At 40.1% G+C, this 24,999-nt stretch overlaps 1 protein-coding gene across 3 annotated transcripts in view; it reads right to left on the minus strand.

The window, feature by feature from the left end:
* Positions 1 to 4,032: 4,032 nt before the first annotated feature.
* Positions 4,033 to 24,999, minus strand: part of abhd12 (abhydrolase domain containing 12, lysophospholipase) — a 142,806-nt gene continuing 121,839 nt past the window's right edge. For all 3 annotated transcript variants that reach the window (XM_078556651.1, XM_078556652.1, XM_078556650.1), the window contains 4 exons: positions 19,479 to 19,561; positions 15,541 to 15,619; positions 11,925 to 12,043; positions 4,033 to 8,218 (listed from right to left, as the gene is read on the minus strand). In XM_078556651.1, coding sequence (XP_078412777.1) covers positions 8,185 to 8,218; positions 11,925 to 12,043; positions 15,541 to 15,619; positions 19,479 to 19,561 — 315 coding nt within the window. In that variant the 3' untranslated portion in view covers positions 4,033 to 8,184. The remainder of the gene's footprint in view (positions 8,219 to 11,924; positions 12,044 to 15,540; positions 15,620 to 19,478; positions 19,562 to 24,999) is intronic.

Consider the following 24,999-nt stretch of genomic DNA (forward strand, 5'->3'; position numbering starts at 1 on the left):
ACTTTTGAAAATTGAATTCAAATTCTCAAACTGCAGTGGTGGGATTTGAACTCTCGTCCTCTGGATTATTAATTTAGTAACAATCAAAACATTGCCATACCCACAACTTTGTCTGGAGCCGTACAGGAGACCAAATCATTTGGGTCAATTTCAACTTAATGAGATTAACATAAATTGACTCAAAAATAATATAATCCACTTGCTGCAATTTTCACAAGTGTTTCCCGTTGGTAGGCTGAAGCAGTTGCGTGTTTCAGGTGGAAGGCCCCTTTAAATCTATAAAACAGGGTCCTACGACATATACAGGGACCAACTGTCATTTTAGGAAAGAACTGTCGGATTTTGCATCAAATGATCTCCATCTACTTTCACTGGGGATAGAGCCATAGAGGCCCTGGAGCAGCCTCCGATGGGTAATGTGGGTCATTACCATCCTGCTTTCCCTCGTGTGCCGCAATTAGCTTTCCCAGTATGGTGCAAGTCTGATTTCAGAGTGCTGCATGGGAATTTCTGTTTGGGGGAAGGACAGCTTGATGTGTGCTATATAAATAAAACCCCCCCACCGGCGCTCCCCCCCCGCCAACCCACCCCAGCCCCGCTTCGGCATCTATCAATGTGACACTCAAAAAGCTACATCAACCTCCCAGGTAGCCTAAATGAGAAAAGGGGGAAGCCATTGAAGTAACAAGACAGTGATTAGTGTAATTAATACTCAAATTTCTCACTAGAACCAAAATATGCTTACTTGTCTGTTTGTAAATATGGACTTCATACATGTATTATATTAGCCTGGAGTTCCCTCCTTGGGCCTGAACCTGTGCCCATTTTACAAGAAGTTACATCTTAGTGTTATTGAGGATGTGCTTTTTAAAATTACAATTTCTATTTTTTCCCCTCTGGCTGGATTTTTTTTTTAAAAAAAGGACCCCCTCTACAGACAATGGGAAAACTGCCCAGCCTTCTGCAATACACACAATTTTACATTCCACCAAGTGGAATGAAGACAGTCAACCCCCTGGGGAGTGTGAAAGACCCCAACATCTGTCGATTCACACCATCCTAAGACTTTGAATGTTTGTGAGATGAGACTTCAAAATGCAATTACCTGTTCTGAAACAATAACTGCAGCAGTCATGAACTAATAGAATTTCTCTGGAATATACATCCAAAAAAATACTTCAAGGACCCCCTTACCAAGCAGGGGGCAGACAAAAGACAATGCTGTACTGAACACAGGCCGTTTGAAGTTGTGTCCTCTCTCTCAGAAGTGCTGTACCCAGTTTACAAAGTAGCCATCCTGAGAAATCTAATGCAAACTAAGATCTTTTCAGGAAAAAAACATGGATATCTACCCCATACAAACACACCCAGAAAGACAGCTGAACAAAACAGCCACAACGTGGAACCACAGCATCAAGACCAACCAAGGACTTGATCGTATACTCCTTTGTTTTATCTTTCATGAACTGTTTAATAAAAAAATCCTATAAGCCTATCCTCTTACTCTGCCATCTGTACTGGTGTGTGTGTGTGTGGGTCCAAATGAATGCTGGTTGCGATTTACCCAGTTTTTTTTAGCTTGGGAACTAGTTTCAATAAACTTATCTTGCTCTCTGTTAACCTAAGAAAACCTGTCTGAATAATTCTTTACATCTCAAAGTGAAAATTGTGGAACTCTTACAAAATTGGTGAAGTACATCCTCTCTAAATTCACTAAAAAAAAACCATTACAGTCAAACCTGGAGTGGGAGAACAGGGGAGTATTTCACCCTTCCTTACGTGGTCGTAACAGTATCCATCATAAAATGGACCTAAACAATCAGGATCCAGGGAAATGTCATAACCACACCAGCATATTTCTTTTCAGTCTTACAATTTAAAAAGTTTTAACTCATTTTGCCATAGAAATAGATTCAAATTAACAGATAATAGAGAGGGTCTCAGTGAGGAAAATGATGTTGAAATTGCAATTAAAAGTTTAAAAGAACGATTTCTTTCCTGCTGTGCCTGAAAATCTGGTTGCAATGTCAAGAAACCCTCCCAGAGAAACAAGATTGGAAGATACACGCATTTGAGGGCGGAGGGGTTATGGCCAGTTTTGTAGGTGGAAATTTGCTCAGGTGTAGGATTTGATGAACAGATATAAAAGATGGAGAAACTCAGAGCATATTATGGTTAAACATGTAGTTCACCTAGGCCCACAATTCCATGATCCTTTCTTTAAGCCGCATGTCCAGATTACAGGTACATCTGGACAAAAATGTGAAGGAAACTCAGGCTTTGTTTATCACCTGTCTTCTAACTCGATGGTTAAGAATGTGAAGCACAGAACAGTAGGCCTTCGTGAATGTGAGGCAATGCGTGTCACGATGAAACAAAGGTAGATGAAACTAAATAAATGGTGAGCTCGAGGTACTCAGGATCTTCATTTATTTAAAAATATACAGTACGTAAAATCAGTTAATGTTCAAGCAAAGTCCTAGACTCAGCAGCTTACAAAATGTGCAAGATCAACTGACCTCCCTTTATCAAGACATTGCTAGGTGCTGATATGCTTCATGTTCACAGGATTATTTAACCACTTTGTATTGTCTGTATGTGGCAAAATAAATTGACTGAAATCCTGACAAGCTTGAAATATGCAAAGCTCACTGCATCTTTGCCAAAAATGAAACATTGCAATTTACAGCACAGACACTGAGCAGTTGGGAAAAATGGTCTTTGACAGTGTTTGCTCCACATGAGCCAGCTACCTTTCTTCATATAATCATATTGGCAAATCCTTCTATTTCTTTCTCCCATAGGTACTTTAGTATCGCCTTAAATGCATCTACGTTCTACACTTTAATTATCCTATTTCAGGTTCAACACTCTTACTACTCTCTCAAGTAAATAAGTTTCTCCTGAATTCTTTATTGGATTTATTAGTGGCTTTCTTATATTTATGGTCCCTAGTTTTGATCTCACCCACAATTGGAAACATCTCTGTGAAGGGGTTCAATAGAGTAGATGCAGATTCACAAACCTCTTAGTAAGTCACCTTTCGGTCACCTTTTATAGTGTACTTTGGCAGACACTTGGGACTTGTGAACCATAGCTGGCAATTCCTACTCATTTTTTTCCCCAAAATTTATTCTCAGAGGCTGGAAAAGCCAGAATTTATTACCCCATCCCCAAGGTGGAGGTGGTGGTGGGCCTTCTGCTTGATCAGCTGCAGTTTGTGTGGTGAACATACTCCCAACAATGCTGTTAGGTGGGGAGTTCCAGAATTTTGATCCAGCAAGGTGTTGAAGTATATACAATCAAAACATAATAGCCCAGATTTCAGTGGAGTAACGAGAGCGAACACTAACAGTTTTGCCTTTATTACCACTGCAAAATCTGGGCCAAAAAAAAATCTCTGGCATATGGGCTGAGACTGTGACATATATTTTTTAATCATGAAAACACAGGTATAACATTGTCACGTATCACTGGAACAATGCAGCATCAGCTATGGTATTACTGAATGTGTCACTTAAATAATGTTGTTCACACCTCAAATTACTTTTCACCTCTGCCATTGATGTAACTATTGATTTTAGTTACACCTATTTAGGTTTTAGAGTTAATTTGTGGACATGTCTATAATAGCTGTATTTCATAATAAACTGGAGTATTATTTGAAATGGCATAAGCAGATAAAGCGTTGGAATAGTTCTGTGTCCTGTGCTGTTAGTGAAGCATGAAGAATACCAGAAGCAGTTCTCCATGTGGTCTGGTTTCAGCCTGCATGCAAAAATCCCTCCTTCAGGACCATTTTTACACACTCAAGAAAAAGATCTGAAGTGTTTGGGAGATGAGTCATGGCTCCAGTTACTCATCTTTAAAATCCAAGCTGCCACAATTGTGCAATTTTTCTTTAGAGCTTCTCAGAGCATTCTAACCTTTGAATGAATAACTTTAAATTATTAAATTCCCTCATTATTCAAAATAATCGCAGGTCTCTGACGTACATCAGACATGTTAAGGTCCCATGCACTTTGTTTAAAAAAAAAAGAATTACAAGTAACCAATAAACAAAATATTCATATATAATTAACACATTCTACTCTCAAGTAAATTGCTTGTCTGCTTGCTTAACTATTATATTTCAACAAATTGCACAGGCAATCCTCTAAATTAATAAAACAGTTTTCCCTAAACACAGACCAGATATCTGAACGTGATTAAATTAACGCGGGGGAATTTAGAGCACTTTAGCAAGTATGAAACTCAAATGTTTAATTTGTGACTAATCAACTGACTTGTGGAGAACAATTACAGGACTGCTCCCTTTTGTAAAACAAGGGGAGTTTTAATTTCAACATTTAGATTTTAATTCAGCCTGAACTCCATCTTTGAGCTGGCAGTGAGCTTCAATGCAGATATCAAATGTCTGTGCAGACAGAGGCCAGATGTACTACGCACGTAGTTAAAAACCCTTACTGCAAGTTTAACCCAAAATCATCTGAAGCAACTCTGTATTCAGTAGTACTTATTACAAAATAAGTAATAATTTATCTTTTTCCAGTGCCCAGAAGGAAAAAAAAAACAGTAAAAACTGGGAAATAAGAATATTGATCCGAATTTTTTTTCCTTCTAGGTTTCACACAATGGTAACTGAGATCATAACCATGAACAGCAGTTCAGCAAGAGTAGCACCTTTTACTGTTAGCCATGATTTTCTATACAGCTGTCGCTGCTAGAATCAACCAAGAACAAACATGATTAAGTAGGAGAGCATTTTTCCGGAACACACTGCTTCCCACCGCAGCAAAATGGTTAAAAAAGTTACACAACTTAAATGGTAGCCTCACTAAGTGAATGCTAACTATTGGTCTTAGGCATTAACAGAAAGATCGCAGCTCAAGAGGTGAGGGTACTATTGCTGGGGACCCAGTACTAAGACCCTGGAGTAATTGTTTGAAACATTAAGCAGGTTGGCTGCCAGAGGTGCCTTTGAAGAAGGTGAATGTTTGAAAAAGAAACTCTTGCACTTATTATAGTGCCTTTCACGGCCTCAGGACAACCCAAAGCACTTTAGAACTAATGAAGTTACTTTTGAAGCATACTTATTGCTCTAATGTAAGGAAAGCAACAGCCAATTTGCACACAGCAAAGCTCCAAAAACAGCAGTGAGATAAATGAAAATAATGAAATCATGTGTTTGTAGGTGTTGAGTGAGGGACAAATGTTAGCAATGACACCAGGAGAACTCCCAAGCTCCTCTTCAAAATACTGAATGGGATCTTATGTTCATGAGAACGCAGTTGGGGCCTTGGTTTAAAACTCATCTGAAGGACAGCCCCTCAGAATCAGCATGGCCTCAATACTGCTTTGGTGATGTGGCCTTGTGCTCCAGACTCAGTAGTTGGGCTTCCACACACAACCTTCTCTCTCAGGGGTCTGAGTGCTGCAAATGAACCAAGGATGACATCATTGTTTTCAGAGCTGCTTAGGAAATTGACATTGATAGCAGGGATTCTGGAGAACCCAGGCCAAATTTCTACTTGGGGATTCTTCTACACATTAGCTGTTCATTGAAGTAGGGGCAAGAATATCAGCTATCCAGGCAAGACATTTTATCATTGATTTTAGATTTGGCATGTATATATGTCCCAGCTTAGACAAGTCAATATCTTGTTAAACTCCATTTTTGACATATGGGGTTTGGGAAAATAAAATTAAAGTCCAGATGCCCAAGAATCAAGTATATTGGATCAATAGCACAGTCCATCATTAAAAACATGACAAACTAAGTCAAATTTCATGTGCTCCAGACCCCGGCTTGGGCCCCTGTTATTTCCCAAGAACATGTACACAGGAAAGAGCAACAACAGCCATTTGAACCACTGCTTCTTGAAGCCATGAACCAGTAAATATATGGTTGCACTTCAGAGAGATAGTGACGGACCTGGCTTACACACTTTTGCTAGGTGTCCTTTGACAACCCCGGGGAAGCTATTTAACCACATGAGGCAGAAAGGAATAGGAAATGATGAATAGGGTGACATAAAATAAGGCAGAAGGAGGCTCACATTAAGCATAAACAATGGAATTGCTGGGCCTGTGCTGTAAAATTCTACACAATCTTATCCCAGCCAAAGGGGCTGACTACACATCCTTCTTGAAGCAATAACACGTTTGGTCCTGCCAATGGAGGTATCCTACCCTGCTCCCCTTGGTGGGGCGGGAAAGCCTCTTTTCAACTGTTGAAAAAGATCAATGTGATTTTCACTAAAAGAATTCCAGAAATAGACAAATCTGAGAAAGAAAAAAAACAGGCTCTTGTTTCATCAGAAATGATATAACCTCCCGAAACATTAACTTGTCATCTTTTTCCTTTCTTAAGCTAACAGTTCTGTTTTGTTTTCTAGCATTTCCTATTTTCATTACAGCTTTCCAGCATTTGCAAGTTTTACTTTTATTCTCTGAGCTCAGGGTACATCTGAGCTGTTTTAGACAATTTTGTAAATGTTTAATAAATAAGCTATGCTATGCACCTATGCAAGGAGTCTGCTTTCTCTTACTGACTGTAAACTAGGCAATCATTTCTAATATTCACTGTAACAATGTAATGTGTTAGTTAGAGTTCTGCTCTTTTTAATAATGAATACTATACTACTTACATTGTATATATTTTGTTCAGAACATATTTTACAGCAACTGATTTTATTTCAATATTAGTAGCATGTTATGCTGTTTCCCAGAAGCCAACCAGTAATTTAGTACATATTCCACACAAGTATTGCTACAGTTATAGAGTTGCTCAGTGTACTAGAAGTGCATAGGCAACACTGTGATAACAGTTCACAATACAAGCAATAAGCAGGACAGTTAGTTGTAATTTGGTTTGTTCTGGTGATCACACTAACACCCACACTTTGTTTAAAAAGCCTACATCAAATTGGAAATCTTTCTCAAACTACCTGGATTCATTAGGACACCTGACAGTCTTATAATGGTATAATTGATGCAAAGACAGGTCAACATTTGATTCAGTTTTAAGTATTTAACTTGGAATTTAAGAAAAGTTGGGTGGAATTTTGTGCTCATCAACATTATGGGAATTTAAATAGTTTGATCCATTCTATCACCAATGTCAGCTTTAAGGTCTCTTAGGTCAGGTATGGTACAATCAGCTATATAATACAAGGTACTCCAACCTCAAAAGACAATCAATGGATGAATCTTTCCTGCTTCCCACACCAGTTATCATTATGGCCTCCCTGAGCAGGTTGTCAGTTTTGTGCTGTGGGACTCAGACCCACCAGGAACTGGGAGGAGACTGTTCCGTCATTTTGCATAGGACCATTACACCTAGCAAGTTGACAATAATCTTCATCTGACCGATATACACAGTTGCCATCCCCAACTACCCCCATTCAATTGGAAGGAGGTCACAACAATAGCAAGAGGCAAACACTGGGCATGAAATAGGAAAGAAAACAAATTATTTGTTTAATATACTAGATAATGTCATTGTTTACAGCTGACATTTGTCTACTTGAATACTTTGCTGTTAGTATACTGAGACAGACTCATCTGAACTCAGTCTAAAGATACGACCTTCAAAAACCTTTGCACCAAACTAAATTGCAGGGAGGTTATTACATCTTATGAGCAACATTTCATCATAAAACCTTCACCCAGCAAAACAGAGCTGAAAAGACATGTCCGAGGTACATGTGACACTATTGCTCTTAAGAAATAAACAGGTCTGAACTCTCAAAAATAAAACTACTGCAGTTGGAAATAAAGAACCATGATTCAGTAGCAACAAATGGAGGGTGCTGACTAAGAATCACATTTTGAAATTACCCTGATCATCTATTTTCGCAGTTTAGAAACTTAATTATATTTCACTCTATCTGCAAGAATTCCATCATTGTGGTCATGAAAAAAATGTATGCCTTCATTTCTTTAAAACAAAAACTAAACTCTCAAATATGAATTAAGTCCTTCACTTTGTTCTTCAGCTTTGCTGTTCACTGAGCTCCCTCATGTGTGACAAAAAAAATCCAAGCAGAATCATTTTTGTTTTGTATTCAAATGAAATAGGTTTGTGGAATGCAAATCAACAGAGGTCATGCAAGTCGCTTGACATAAACTGAAGTCTTCATGCAGCTCCAAAGATGTATCTGTTCGCTGTGGTCCACCTCATTACTGATGGGAATTTGGGTCACTAAAGAACTTCCTGGGTCAAGAGAAAGAGAGGGGTTTATAATGAAACAAACATTTCTAATACTAGTGGATCTTCTGTGATATTGCTCATGATAAGGCAGTGATGTTGTTTTATAACAAGTGCTCCCTAAGCCCCTACAACATCCTTTAAACCCATTTCTTGTAAAGTTAGAATTGTTGCCAGCTGAGTGAACAGCATATCTCTCCCCCCATCTCAACAGATTACTTTTCCCCACAATAATGTATCTCTAACACACTTATCTCACACACTCAGTCAGCACAAAAGTCTGTTTTTCTTTCCCTCCCCCAACATGGTCTCAATCTCTTTCCTTCTGCCTAAACAGGATGTCTCCTGGTGTACTTCCTAAAATCAAGTCGTCTCGTTTCTCTACCCTTTCAACCCAAAGCAGATCTCTTGAATTTCCTCTTCTTCTCCCACTCTCAACAATATTGATCTCCCAGTTTAATACCCTCTTTCTTCTCTTCTAGAGGCCACTGTACTGAAGTAAAGGAAGTTGGAAAGTTAGTCATTGGAAATGGATTCTTGAACTCAAGCATATTGGAACTGCTGTCGGTTGTGTCAATGGTTTTTAAGCTCTTTGTGCAAACTCCAATCATTTCAAACATTTTTAGGTCAGAGGTCACTAGGAAATTCTCATAGTCACACACAGACCCAACCAGCTGTGAAGATGGCCTGTGCTGATGAATGATTAATAGAAGATCATCAATGGATAGGATCCTGCAGAAGTGACCTTGAGGGGATAGGAGAAGTAATTTGAGGATCATAAGATCAGGAATAGGCCATTCAGTCCCTCAAGCCTGCTTCACCACTTAACTGGATCGTAATATTGTTGGAATGGACTCCACCTAAACCAGGCTGGCATTAGTGTCCTGGCGAATCACGTAACTTTAAAGTAAAAAGGGAAGGGGTCATGTGAAGGGAGATTTAGAAATCCAAAAAGAAAAGCTGAGGCAATAGAGCACTGTGGTTAAAGACAAGTGGAGTGGGACAAGAAGGAACAGAAAATTTAAATGGTAATTTTTTTTTAGCATTCTTCCGTCTATAAAAGATGGACACAAAACAAACAAATCCATTTCAGATGGGGTGGCTTCAAATGGCACATTTTTGCTGATGGCTGAAGCGGCCAATCTTTGAGAGAAAGGTTCTGCCACAAGTGCCGCACATGAAATTGCCATGTGTCATTGTGGGTTTTGGCACTGGCACCTGTTGCCAAGCTGCTGCGATAACCAATGGCTACAATGGTAAATAGTGCATCAGCAAATAAAGTCCACACAAAGGATAGTGGTTAAAAAAATAAAATTAAAGTCTCTTTATCTGAATACATGTAGAATTTGTGACAAGTTGGATGAACTAGTTGTACAGTTAAGAGATAAAAAGTCGATTTGATAGGATTTTTGCCCATTTAAGACAGGAATTAGAAGACTTTTTTTCTCTCAGAGGGTGGAGAGTATTTGGAGTTTCCTTCCTCAAAAGGCAGTGTAAGCATAGTCTTTTGATGTTTTCGAGGCAGAAATAGATAGATTCTTGATAAACAAGGGGGTGAAAGGTTATCGGGGGTAGGCAGCAGGTTACAGTTTGATCAACCATGATCTTATTGAATAGCAGGGCAGGCTCAAATGGCTGAGTGGCCCAACCCGTCTCCTAATTCTTATGTCTGTGTATATAATCACCATTACAGAGACAGTTACAAGATGACTCAGATTGAGAAAGTAATGTTTCAGGGTACATAACATTTCAAAAAGATGGAGAATTGAAAAGGGGGTGTAGTAGTTTTGATAATAAAGAATGATATAGGGACAGTAGTAAGAAAGGATCTTGATTCAAAGATCAGGAAGTAGAGTAAGTATGGATGGAGATGAAGAACACTGATGAAAGTAGTTAAGGCCCTGAACAGTAGTTATACCGTTGGGCTGAGCATTATGCAAGAAATTGGAGCTTGTAATAAAGGCAATGCAATAATCGTGGGAGACTAATGTTTATACAGAGTGGACAAATCAAATGGGCAAATTTAGTCTGGAAGATGAGTTTGTAGAATGCTTTCATTACAGCTTCCTAGATCAACACATAGTGCATCCAAGTAGGAACGAAGCTATTTTACATCTAGTATTGCGTAATCAGGAAGGGTTAATTAGTTATAGATTTACTGGGAAAAGGTGATCATATACAATTGAATTGTACATTAAGTTTGAGAGCGACATATGCGAGGCCAGAACAAGAATCTTAAACTTAAACTAAGCCAATTACATACATACGAGGAGAGGGGTTGTTTGGATAAATAGACTAAAAACTAAGGTGGCAAATAAACAATGGAAAATATTTAAACAAGAAATTCAAAATGTCCAAAAAAAATTGTTCCTTCAAAGAACAAAAACTCAGTGAGAAATATCCATTCATGGCCTACTAGGAAAGTTAAGGATACAATTAGATTAAAAGAAGAGGCTTACAATGTTGTGAAGAATGGTAAAAAGTCAGAAAATTGAGTGTTTTAGAAACCAGCATAGGGCAGTCAATAAGGAATATAGAAACAGGTTATAAGAGCTTTTGTAAGTATATAAGGAGGGGAGTAGCTGAAGCAAATGTTGATCCATGGGGAATGAGGAAATTGCAGAAATCTTGAACAAGTTTTGCATCTGTCTTCACAGCAGAGAACACAAATTACATACCAGAAATAGACAGTAACCAAGGGGCTAATAATAGTGAGGAACCTATTGATATGAGTAACTAATATCAGCAGAGAAAAAGAGAAACTGGAGGGACTTGGAGCCGACAAATCGCCAGGACCTGATGAGCTCAGATACTGAAGCAGTCTGTGCCCATACACAGCAAGACCTGGACAACATTCAGGCTTGGGCTAAGTGGCCAGTAACATCTGTGCCACACAAGTGCCAGGCAATGACCATCTCCCCTTGACCTTCAACAGCATTACCATAACTGAATCTCCCACTATTAATATCCTGGGGGTTACCATTGACCAGAAACTTAACTGGACCTGCCATATAAATACTGTGGTTGCAGGGGCAGGTCAGAAGTTGGGAATTTTGCACAGAGTAACTCACCTCCTGACTCCCCAAAACCTGTCCATCATCTACAATGCACAATTCAGGAGTGTGATGAAATGCTCTCCACTTGCCTGGACGAGTGTGGCTCCAACAACACTCAAAAAGCTTGACACAATCCAGAACAAAGCAGCCCGATTTATCAGCAGTTTAAACATTCACTCCATCCACCACTGACACACAGTGCAAGATGCAATGCAGCAACTCACCATGGCTCCTTCAACAGCACTTTCCAAACCCATGACCTCTAGCACCTAGAAGGACAAGGGCAGCAGATTCATGGGAGTACCACCACTTGCAAGTTCCCCACCAAGCACTTATCTTCCTGACTTGGAACTATATTGCCATTCATCCATTGTTGCTTGATCAAAATCCTGGAATTCCCTTCCTAATGTATAACTAGGTGTACCTAGGCCCAGGCGGACTGCAACAGTTCAAGAAGGTGGCTCACCACCACCTTTTCAAGGACAATCAGGGATGAGCAACAAAGATGATCTGTACCTGAACTCCATTTACCCACCTTAGCTGAATGTCCCATGATATCCTTATCTAATAAAACAGGAGATGTAGCAACTGCACTGGGACAGACAGAAGTGGAACAGTGAGAGCACATTACTGTTAGAAGACAAGAGTACATTTACCTTAATATTTGAGGGAGCTGTGGGCTCTTGTATATGTACTTGTGCCTGTAGCCAAGGTCTTTGTGGAAGGGAATAAATTGCACTCTCCTACTACTCTGCAACAATGCAATGTCATAAAGCTGTGGAGAAACAAAAAGTTTTAAATGCTCACAGAACTGAGAAAGATCATCGCTTTCAAAAGTTTTTGTTATTACATGAAGACAGCCTATACCCCATACCAGGGCCTGCTCAAGTGATGTGTTGAGGGTGCAGAATGAAGAAGATTGTACTGGACTAAAAGTCAGCTCAGGTAACATAGTGCTGGTAAAACTCATTCAATGCTTTATTAAGCACCTCCACAGTGGCTATCAGCATTCAGTCTTTTGTATGCATACAGTATCAGACTGAGAACACAACATATGTACAATCTGAATGCAAATCAACATGTTCTGGTCCACAGACTTGGTGATGCTTATTGCACATGTGACCTCTTTTGGGAATCTCTCATTATTCATGTTGACCTTTTTTAGGGTATTTTCCCTCCTTTTCCCCTCATTAGCTCTTCCAGACTTATCCCAGCCAAAATCATGAGCTTTCAAAGCAAAATTGGATAAATACTTGCAGTAATATGGAGAAAGAGCAAGGAAGTGGGACAAACAGGATCGCTGTGGCACAGATTCAATGGACTGAATGGTCCCCTTCTGTGCTCCGCTCTTCTATGATTTTTTTTTTACTCACTTATGGGACATGGGCTTCGCTGGCTGAGCCAGCATTTACTGCCCATCCCTAATTGCCCTTGAGGTGATGGTGAGCTGCCTTCTTCAACTGCTGCAGTCCCTGTGGTGTAAGTATACCCACAGTACTGTTGAGGAGGGAGTTCCAGGATTTTGACCCATCGACAGTGAAGGAACGGCGATATATTTCCAAGTTAGGGTGGTGAGTGGCTTGGAGGGGAACTTCCAGATGGTGGTGTTCCCATCTATCTGCTGCCCTTGTCCTTCTAGATGGTAATGGTCATGGGTTTGGAAGGTGCTTGTCCAAGGAGCCTTGGTGAGTTTCTGCAGTACATCTTGTAGATTGTACACACTGCTGCCACCGTGCATCAACGGTGAAGGGAGGGAGTACTCTCACAACTATGCTTTTAACATTGGAGTGAATGATTATTGCAAAATGCTTTGCTTCCTCTTTTTAAATTGCAGATAACCTTGTAATATAAAAGCTCTGAATGTTTGAAATTTTTTTACTTTCCACCAGTTTCCCTGATCTCCTCTAATCTCTTTCACTGGATCTTACCTATGACCGAAAGGGTGGGGAGGCAGCCAATATTTGAGCCTTTGATAAAGCTGATTTTGAGTAGCCACTGAAGAATGAATGAATGTGGCTTAGGAATAGCTACTGATAATATTCCCCTACCTGATGGGAGGTGGACTGGCCTTTACTAGGGTTCCTAACTTTCATTGAATGGTTCATGGAGGTTTCATCACATGACCTTCTGCTGCAAACTGTCCTCTCATTTTCTCCACCTCAAATTGTTTCATAACCAATAAACATAAGTGCTTGAATATTTCTTTTATTTAAACATCCAATGTTTATTTTCTCTAGGGTTGCTCACAGCAGCATCCTGGAATTAATCTTCAATTCCTGGAAACTCTAAGCTAACCCTGGAGGGCTGCAACCCTAGCCTTAAGATTTTTCCTACAACTGGGATTGGGAACATGGTAGGGCAGGGGAAGTCAAGCCATCATGATTGGTTCAGTGTTGCTGCTCCATTCAATAAGTAATGATTAAAATCAGAAAATAGTTCCACACAGAAGGAGACCATTTGGACATTGAGTCTGTGCTGGCTCTTTCGGTCAACAACCCAGTTAGACCCACTCACCTGCTCTTACCCCATTTCCCTGCAATTTTTTCCTTCAAGTATTTATCCAATTCCCTTTTGAAGACTACAGTTGAATCTGTTTCCAGCACCCTATCAGACACCCATTGCATTACAAGTCTTCTCATGTTGCCTCTGGTTTTTTTTGCCAGTTACCGTGAATCTGTGCCCTCTGGTTATGAGCCTTCAGCCAGCAGAAAGAGTTTCTCTTTATCTACTCTTTCCAAGCCCTTCACAATTTTAAACACCTCTATTAAATTTCCTCTTAGCCTTCTTTGCTCTAAGGAAAACAACCACAACTTCTCCAGGCTATCAATGTAACTGTATTGTTTATCTGCATTCCTTATTATTAACAGGCATGCTATTCGTATGCCTGATACCAGACTCCCAAAGCAACTGTTCTACTCACAACTCAGTCACAGCAGGAGACTCCCAGGGGAACAGCGGAAATGCTTTAGGGATGCCCTCAAAGCATCCCTCATGAGGTTGAACATTCCCGCCGACTCATGGGAGTCTCTGGCTTGTGACTCAACAAAATAGAGAAAGTTTATTCAGGAAAGCACCGAACACACCGAGAGACTTCACTGAGAAAAGCAAAGGTGAAGTCAAGACATAGGAGAGAGCACAAAAACTTCCAAACACCTCAACCACCCAACCGTCCAAGCATGTGGCAGAGTCTGCAGATTGCACATTGAACTTATCAACCATCTCAGAACCCATCAAACGGGAGTGGAAGGAAGTCATCCTCAATCCCAAGTGACTGCCTAAGAAAATTCCTTATCTGTGGAACCATTCCAATAAATCTCCCATGTACCTTCTCATAGTCTCACATCCTTTCAAACATTCAATGTCCAGAATTGGATACAGTAACTCCATCACAGGTCAAACTCCTATTTTGGATATTAAAGTTATTTTGAAATCACTGAAAATCAGTGCAACTCAGGCAAATCAAATGCTCCGGACAAATGCTACAGAATGCACTCTAACTAGTCCCAGTGGATGAGGCTTTCCAAATGGGGATGAATTAAAAATAGCTGTAGCTGCCTCTATTTCATGTGCAACTACAATCTCTGAGGCATCTTTTCCAACTGTTTAAACTGTGAATGATTTTATTTTTCTTAGCATTTATTTTTGGAAATTTTACTGGAAATCTGATTAGCAGCAGGTACATAAGTGCAAGTAGTAACTTAATTAACTCATCTTAATTAATTTTAATAAAGAATTTACATTTAGATAAAAAAAATGACAAACTTAAGTATTTTGCAACCTCATGACTTCCCAAAGCATATTACAGCTGATGAAGTATTTTTGAAGCATGTTCACTTTTGCAGGATTACATGGCAGCCAATTTGCACACAGCATGCTCCCACAAAGAACACTGTGATAATGACCAGGTTCCCTGTTTAAATGTTGGTTGACGGATAAATATTGTCCAGGACATTGGGGAAAACTCTTCCTTTGAGTAATTGCATGGGATTCTTTTTACTTCCACCTGAGAGGGCAGGCAGGGCTGTAGTTTGACATCTCATCCAAAAGGTGGCACCTCCAATAGTGCAGCACTGCCTCAGCACTACACTGGGAATGTCATCCTGGATTATGTGTTCAAGTCTCTGCAGTGAGATGAGAAGCCACAACCTTGAGTCTCAGAAGTGAGTGTGCTGAGCGACAGTTGGCATCAGTTTAATATCAGAAAACAGGTTCTAAGCCCGGAATTATTAAAAACCTCACTGGACCTAAATCAAAATCTTGAATTTGACACACCTTTCTTCCCAGGTGAAAGGGAATGACGGCATCATCTTCAGCATGAAGAATCAGCAATGGACAGGTGATATGCCGCACACTGAAGGAAAAATAAAGGAGCAAGATAGTTAAGACACAATTGAGCAAACCAGGACATGCAGTTAAGTGAGTGACAGAAACAACATTTTTGACCAGGTTCTCTTATTTTTGCTTAGTTTTAAATAGTCTTTTAAGTGCCACACTCAAAATGGAAATTGCACAGTTAAGAGAACGTGACTTTCTGTAATCGCATCAGGTTAGCTGAGGGGAGAAAATGGTCAACAGGATTAGAACAGGAAAGCAATAAGGTTTAATGTGCTGTGAATGAAACTCTTACCGTAGGGTGAAATTACCCCAATCCAGACAATGTATATTTACCATCTCTCCATGACCACAGTTCAGTGACTTTCCCATGCTAAATCCATCCTACCAACATCATCATTACCCCACTATGGGACCTCTGACTTTTACTCCTTTTTATTATCTCCAATCTATTTCCCATTTAATATCAGGTTTTTACGTATCCTAATCTTTGGTAACCAATGCCTATGTAACTTGAGCCATCTTCCCGATTCCAACTGCGTGCACATTTTGACTCCCACGCTGGACCCGATCTATCAGTCAATCTCCACTTCTCTTTTTTCTACTTTTTTCTCTTTAACCCTCATAGACCCCACTCTTCTATCGTCTTGCCTCCTGTTAGCCCCTGCCCTAGCCCCAAACCCGCACCTTTCTCCAGTTTCTCTCCTACCTCCCCTCATGCCCTCTCTGAACACATCTTGTCCATGAGACCCACCTCATGTTCCCTCAACCTCATCCCCTTTAAACTGCGGACCACCCAACTTTCCCTCCTGATCCCGTTGGCTGAGATTGTTAATGCTGATCTCTCTTCAGGTATTGTGCCTCTTCCCTTTAAATATGCCGTAATAACCCCCTCCTAAAAAAAACCTCTTGACTCCAACGTCCTTGCAAACTACTGCCCCATTTAAAAAAAATTTTTTCATGGTATGTGGGTATCGCTGACAAGGCCAGCATTTGCTGCCTAGACAACCTTCCTCAATCAGAAACTCCTCGGACCCTTTCGATCTCCCACTGACCTTCCCCATGAAGACTCTATTTTACCCCTGAGGCCTCTCATTCCATGCCCACCAGCCTTTGACTCCCTTCCCCAGGCCACTGATTTCCCTCCCCACTGGCCAAGATCTTTGATTCCACCCCTCACCACAGCCTCTAAGCACCCCAGCGTGCAAACCTACCTTGCCCTGCGACCTCCTCCGGAATGTTTCCCATCCGAATGGAAGCCGAGCCTATCAGGTTGGCTTCCAGATAGCAAACTTGGTGACATCACGCACAGCACGGAGTTAAAATGCCACTGTGCACTGGGGAACATTGACTTGTGGGATTCCCCACCCCACCCCCCTCCCAAGCTCCCGGCAGGTTAGGCAAGTTCAAATCCAACCTCGAATCTGGCTTTGACCTACAGCTTTGATTTAGACAAGACAGATATCAACTGAGACAAGCTCCCTTAAACAATAAAATCCACCGTATTAACCATATTGAGTCAGACCCAATAAATAAAGATTGAGATTTGCATTAATATTAGATGATCATCTATCACAATCATGGTGGAAGAACTGACAGAAAGGCTTTGGGACAAGAACCTGGTGCATTCTCTCCAGTCATGCTCCACTATTCTGAGCCAACCAACAGCTTTGAAATTGGTCAATTCTGAACTAGACGATAATGTCCTTCTATACAGCAAGAGCTTCCCATTTCACATCGCCACCCCCCACCTCACCCCACCCCCAACCATCCAGCCTCGCCCTTTGACATGGTGCTATTTTTCACTTTCTCTCCTGAGAAATAACTTTAAAGATTCTCTGGTACCTTAGCGTTAGTCGTGGCTCAGTACAGCTCAGTCGTGACTCACCCGAGTCAGAGGTTGTGATTTGAAGCTCTACTCCAACTCTGTGATTTTGTGCTGGCACTCTGGTGAAATATGGTGGGAGTGCTGCACTGTCAGGGGTGCCTCCTTTCAGGTGAGATGTTAAACCAAGGTTCTCTCGGTACTCCCAAGAGAACGTAAAGGTTCCCACAACACCACTTCAATGACATGTGGGGGGTGTTCCCCCTGGTGTCCTAGCCAAAAATGAATCCTCAACCAACATCACTGGCACAGATAATCTGGTCATTGTATCATTGCTGTTTGTGGAACCTTACTGTTTGCAAATGCGCTGCTGCATTTCCCTATATTACAACAGTAACTACACTTGAAGCACTTTAGGACAGCCTGAGATTTTAAAAGGCCAAATAAATACAAATCTTTCTTTCTCTCTCAAGGAGTGGGCCTCAGCATTGAAAGCAGTGTGATATTTGCCTATTGCCAGTCGTATCCTCATTCAATTCCAGCGGTGGCCAATGGATATTTGTCAACCTTGGAAACTTGATCAAATTCCTCTTCCTAACTCAGGCACTTGTGCTAACTCTAGAGTTTAGAGCCAGCAGAGATCTACTACCTCAGTAGAGTTCAGCAGTCTGTTAGGTTCAGCTGTTCCTTGAGCACTGTCACTCACTGAGCTATCAAGTTAAGCCTGTTTGTGCCTATTTTTACATTTAGACTGCAGACCCAATTCCAAAGAGACTCCTGCCAGTAGAGCGGAGTCAAGCAAAGCATCCAGTCTTTAAGGAGACCTCTTTGCACCTTTGACATCATCTCAAGAGTCCTCCAAAAAAAAAAAATAGCTTTACATTTCACAACGTTATGTGATGATGGATTGTGAAAACAACAGTTCCAATGAAAAATCTGCCCCTGGAAAAGTTTCAGGGCAGGAGATGCATCATTTATTGGAGTTATTTTTACATTTAATGGAAATTATAATAAACGCCGAGTAAAACATTATGAGCCAACATTAAAACTCCTTTGATCAGGTAAAACCAGGGACAATGCTGGTGTTTGGCAACTAAAAAGATTCACTCAAGAACTTTTGCTACTGAAGAAAACAGCAGGTGTGGTATCCATTTTGAAAATGGGAGAAGAATGAACCAAGGAGTGCTTGCTGAGCACAAATCTTCAGCAACGTGGGTTTTCAGGGACAGGATATGTGGACAGAAAAGATTGCTGACTCCTGAAGCTTCAGAGATATCTAGTTGATTTTTGTGTTTTATTGCTGAAAAATTAATAAAATGAAATTCATGCTTAAACTAGGAAAACTTGACAGGCAAGAATTTTAAACTAGGTTTTTAGCATAATAAGAAAATACCCGCTTAGTAATTTACATAAATGCCACCAAATTACATATACATGGAAAAGATAAGTTTATTGAGCAATCGAGTTAAATCAACAACCTGAAGTGGTTGGAATATTGTGCAATCAGCAGCTGGCTTCAAATGGATGTAAAAGAAAAAAAGAATTGTATTTATGCAGGATTTTTCATATCCTCAAGATGCCCTAAGCAGTTAACAAAGTGCTTTTGAAGTGCAGTCATTGTTGTAATTCGAAAAAGCGGCTGCCAGTTTGGACATAGCAAGATCTTACAAACAGCAATGTGCCCTTCCACAAATAGTGCCAGGTCTTATCCAAAAAACAGTATTTCTGACAGTACAGCAATCCCTTGGTACTACACTGGCGCGTCAGCCTGAATTATGTGCGCAAGTCTCTGGAGTGGGGTCCACAACCTTCTGACTTAAAGGCGAGTGCTACCAACTGAACCAAAGCTGACACTAGATGTAAATATTCCCATCAGTGCTAGAATGTATCAACACTGCAGCAAATCTATTAAAATCAATCTGATTATTATGGGAGGGTCACAGGAAATATATTAATATAAATTCTACAGTGGAACAAATGGTATTGCAAATGGCCAAATTTTTTTTAAAAAATCAACAGTACTTTGAAGTGCTCTTAAAAATAACTGACTTACTTCTCATCGCTTGGGAATATAATACCACTCTCGGTGATTGGATCCAGGAAGAACCAGTCAAAGCCAGGTAGGTACCTATAGATCTGAAACAATCAATAGGTATGTCAAAATGTTGCAGCGCAATCTCTGAATGTTCCATCACCTGCAACCAGAAATCACTGGCCACTTTTCCAACACTGCAGAGCATGCCATACTCAAAGGATGAGAGAGAATAAACTGATTGATTGAAATTGGAAGCTACAACTCTGCTTTTGTCAAAATAATGCTCCTCCCTGAATGCTCAGTAGATTTTAAACATGTCAAGTTTCAAACAGATTTCAAAAGTTTGCTCAAGAATGGTGTCAGCTCTTTCCTAGTTTTTCTTTCCTGTCCAGTACCTTCCTCCTATTTTATTTTTCTCCCCTCATCTCCTCAACCTCATCTTATGGTATTCTCTATTTACCTGCTCCACAGTTTCTTCTTTCTGTATCACTTTGTAGAGGTTGATTGTCATGATGAGTCCAACAACTCCATTATTGTTGATTCATGTGACTACTAGGTTACTAGAAGGGAAACTAGATGGATCTTGGTCTTTATTGCCTAGAAATCCCTGTGTGCCTATGTTTACTTCGCTCTGCCCCCTCTCCCCCCTCGTTTCCAATAACTGTATTCCCATTTCCCAGTTTTAGAATGCTCACCTCTTCCCTTTCATTGGTCTCAGAGCCACCAAATCCCTCTCCTGACTTGCGTTTGGACTACTGCACAATTAAATTTTGTTTCTGCAGAACTCAAAAGTGTAAGTCTCTAGAGGAAAACAAGGCACCTGAGCTCAAGGCAGATGCTTGGGGGTAAATACTGAGGAGAATGAGACTGGAAAGGTTACCGTGCAAAACGTTCCAAAATACGTTTTCAGCACAAAAACTACTTGCATAATAATTTACATAAATAACATCAAGTGTATACATATGTAAAATATAAGCTATTGCTCAACCAACAGCCAGAAGCCACCGAAACTTTGTGATCAGCAATTGGGGCAGGAGAAAACACTTAGGATGGGAAGGCAGGCCTGGGAGCCACGGAGCAACAGCCTGCAAATCAAGACTATGGTTAAAGTTGTTGAATCATGCATGTGATTGGCTGCTCCTCAGCACGTGCCTGGTAGGAATCAATAAGAATAAAAAGCTTGATTACACATTGACAGGCCTCAAAACATCTCAAGAACTTCATAAACAATGACTGACTTTGAAATGGAACAACTGATGTTAGAGAGGCAAATATAGCAGCTGGAAACAAATGCTGGACTTGCCAGTGACGTTCACATCCTAAGAATAAAAAAATGCCAAATTGCAAGCCTAATTGAAGAAGCTGGTTGAAGGAGGATTGCTGTCCTGGCCTTTCTTCAAATATGGCATGAGCTCTTTGTTTTTCACCTGAATGCTGGGACAGACAAATGGGGTTTGGATTTAATCTACTCTGAAAGACAGCACCTGTGACACACTATTACCTCCTTGTTTACTATATTGGACTGGTTAGTCTAAGTTATGTGCTCAAATTCTGAAATGTTGTTTAGGCCCACAATTTTCTGACTTGAGCAAGAGAATGCTACCAACTGAGCCAACTTCAAAGAGCATACCCATAACCTACAGTTCATATTTAATGGTGCCCAAGAACCGATAACATTACTCAAATCAAACTGATAGTGAAATACCAATTCAATTTTTAAACTAAAATTGCACATAACCTGAAGAACATAGCATTATGTCAATTATGGCAACAGAGCACAATCATTATGAGCTACGCTATATTAACAGGACTGTTGACAAGAAAAGTACGCTGAGGGTTGGAACATATGAATTAGGAAGAGTAGGCTACTCGGTCCCTTGAGCATGCTCTGCCATTCAATAAGCTGATGGCTGACCTAATTGTAGCCTCAACTCCACATTCCCGCCTACCCTCGATAACCTTTCACCTCCTTGCTTATCAAGAATCTGTCTAGCTCTGCCTTAAAAATATTCAAAGACTCTGCTTCACCACCTAATGAGGAAGAAAGTTCCAAATACTCAAGATTCTCAGAAAAAAACTCTTCTCTGTCTTAAATGGGACCTCTTATTTTTCAACAGTGACACCTAATTCTAGATGCTCCCATGAGAGGAAACATATTTTCCACATCCACCCTGTCAAGGCTCCTCAGGATCATATGTGTTTCAATCAAATCTCTTACTTTTCTAAACTCCAGCAGATACAAGCCTAGCCTGTCCAACCTATCCTTATAAGTCAACCCACCCGTTCCAGGAATAGTCTAGTAAACCTTCTCTGAACTGCTTCCAACGTATTTACATTCTTCATTAAATAAGGAGAACAATACTGTACACGGTACTCCAGGTGTGGTCTCACCAACGTCCTGTATAACTGAAGCATAACTTCCCTACTTTTGTATTCAATTCCCCTCACTACAAACAATAACATTCAACTGGCTTTCCTAATTACTTGCTGTGCCTGCATACTAACCTTTGCGATTCATGCACTAGGACACCCAGATCCTTCTGCATCTCAGAATTCTGCAATCTCTCACCATTTCATTAATATGCTTCTTTTTTATTCTTCCTGCCAAAAATGGACAAATTCACATTTTCCCACATTATCCTCCATTTGCCAGATCTTTGCCCGCTTGCTTAACCTATCCATGTCCCTTTGTAGCCTCCTTATGTTCTCTTCACAACTTATTTTCCTACCTATCTTTGTATCATCAGCAAATTTAGCAACCATATCTTCAGTTCCTTCATCCAAGTCATTTAAATAAATTGTAAAAAGTTTCGGCCGCAGCACTGGTCCCTGTGGCACACCACTCGTTACATCTTGCCAACCAGATCTGCTATCCATACCAATACGTTACCCCCTACACCATGAACTTTTATTGCCACAATAACCTTTGTTGTGGCACCTTATCAAAAGCCTTCTGGAAATCTAAGTACAGTATATCCATCAGTTCCCTTTTATCCACAGCACATGTTACTTCTTCAAAGAACTCCAATAAATTGGTTAAACATGATTTCCCTTTCACAAAACTATGTTTACTCTGTCTGATTACCTTGAATTTATCTAAATGGCCTGCTATAACGCCGTTAGTAATAGCTTCTGGCATTTTCCCTAAGACAGATGTTAAGCTAACCAGCCTGTAGTTTCCTGGTTTGTCTCCCTCCCTTTGCTATTTTCCCAATGGAACCTTCCCCGAATCTAGGGAATTTTGAAAAATTAAAACCAAGGCATCAACTATCTCACTAGCCACTTCTTTTAAGACCCTCATCAGGACCCAGGGACTTGTCAGTTCACAGCTCCAACAATTTGCTCAGTGCCACTTCCTTCATGATTGCAATTTTCTTGAGTTCTTCTCTCCTTCCATTTCCTGATTAACAGCTATTGCTGGGGTGTTACTTGTATCCTTTATAGTGAAGACCGATGCAAATACTGATTCAATTCATCTGACATCTCCTTATTTTCCATTATTAATTCCCCGCACTTGTTCTCTTTTGGACCAATGCTCACTTTGTTATCTCTTTTTAAAATAGCTATAGAAACTCATACTATTGTTTTTATATTACTAGCTAGCTTTCTCTTGTACTCAAATATTTCCTTCCTTATCAATCTTTTGGTTGTTTTTTTGCTGTTTTTAATAGTCTGTCCAATCTTCTGACCTGCCACCCATCTTTGCGCAATTATATGCTTTTTCTTTTAAGATTGAAACTATCTTTATTATTTTTTAAATTAACCACAGATGGTGGGTTGTCCCCTTGGAATTTCTTTCTCGTTGGAATGTATCTATTCTGTGTATTCTGAAATAGCCCCTTAAATCCATTTCTCCTGACCTATACCTTAACCTAATTTTCCAGTTCACTTTAGCTAACTCTGTTTTCATGCCCTTATTTAATTTAATTGCCCTTAGTTAAGTTTAAAATACTGGTCTTAGATCCACTCTTCTCTTCCTCAAAATGTATGTAAAATTCAATCATTTTATGATCATTGCTACCTAGGGATGCCTTCACTCTGAGGTCATTAATTAATCTTATCTCGTTGCACAATACTAGGTCTGGTATAGCCTGCTCTCTAGTTGGCTCTAGAATGTGCTGTTCTAAGAAACTATCCCGAAAGCATTTTATGAAGTCCTCATCTAAGCTACCTTTGCCCATCTGATTTTTCCAGTCTACATGTAGATTAAAATTCCCCATGATCATCACCATGCTTTTCTGACAAGCTCTCATTATTTCTTCCATTATATCCTGTCCTACATGTGGCCACTGTTAGGGGGCCTATACACCACTTCCACAAGTGACTCTTGTCTTTATCATTTCTCATCTCTACCCAAATCGCTTCTACGTCCTGATTTCCCGAACTTGGGTCATCTCTTTATATTGTGCTAATACCATCATTAATTAACAGAGCCACCCCTCCACCTCTTCCTAGCTTCCTGTCCTTCCTAAATGTCATGTGCCCTTCAATAGTCAAGTCCCAATCTATGTCATCCTGAAGCCATGTCGCTGTAATAGCTGTCAGATTGTACTTATTTATTTCTATTTGAGCTATAAGTTCATCTGTTTTGTTTCAAATGCTATGTGCACTCAGATACAGAGCCTTTAGTTTTGACATTTTATTATTTTTGTAACCTCAAGCCTTATCTGTTGATTTACTCTTAGATTTCAGAAGACTGGATATTTTATGCCTAGTTCGATAATTGTATCCTCACAACCAGAATAATGAATTCAACAAGGACATAACCACAATGGAGATTACAGACATGGCATTTCAGCCATGTAGTCCATGGCAAATTTTGATACTATTTTTGCAAACCAAACAAAAGTATACCATCTGTCCTGCAAAGATTAGAGTCCTAGTTTCATTGTCATCTTTTGGCTTCTCCCATTTTGTCTGGGGTAACCACAATGTTGGCTTAATCATCCTTCTACATCTCCTGTCAGTCATCCATTCCTCATCCAATCCAGTTACATTTAAGTCTCGCACTGCTTCATCTTTCCATCTGGTCTTAGGCCTTCCTCCTCCTCCTCTGGCAATCCCACGTCCATCACTCACCTCACCCCATTTCCTCTCTCGGTACACAACAAATGACCATACTATTTCAATCTCTTCTCAGCGACTTTCCTCAATGTTCCTTCTTCACTGACCTAGCTTCATAGTTGAAATAAATAATAGCTGTCATCTGTTGCCATTTGAAAGGAAACCCGAGCAGTTTAAATATTTTATTACTATTAAATGAATACTTCTAATAAAGGTACAGTGATCATGCAGAATTAATGGAAGAATAAAGAGATCAACAGCTAATTAAAACAGGAGGTACAAGCTAAGCACTTTTAATAGATAATGGTACCTCTGCTGCAGAATAAAACCTACTGAATCATTCATTACAGCTACTAACATATGGTTCAACATGATTATTTCTGCTGAGGACTGAAAAGACTCACAGCTAACTGCTTTTGAATGTCAGTCTACATTTCCCGAATATTTTTAGGATGGCTTATATATTAACCAAAGG

Source organism: Cetorhinus maximus, chromosome 14 (assembly GCF_964194155.1).
Source record: "Cetorhinus maximus chromosome 14, sCetMax3.hap1.1, whole genome shotgun sequence".
Classification (NCBI taxonomy): Eukaryota; Metazoa; Chordata; class Chondrichthyes; order Lamniformes; family Cetorhinidae; genus Cetorhinus; species Cetorhinus maximus.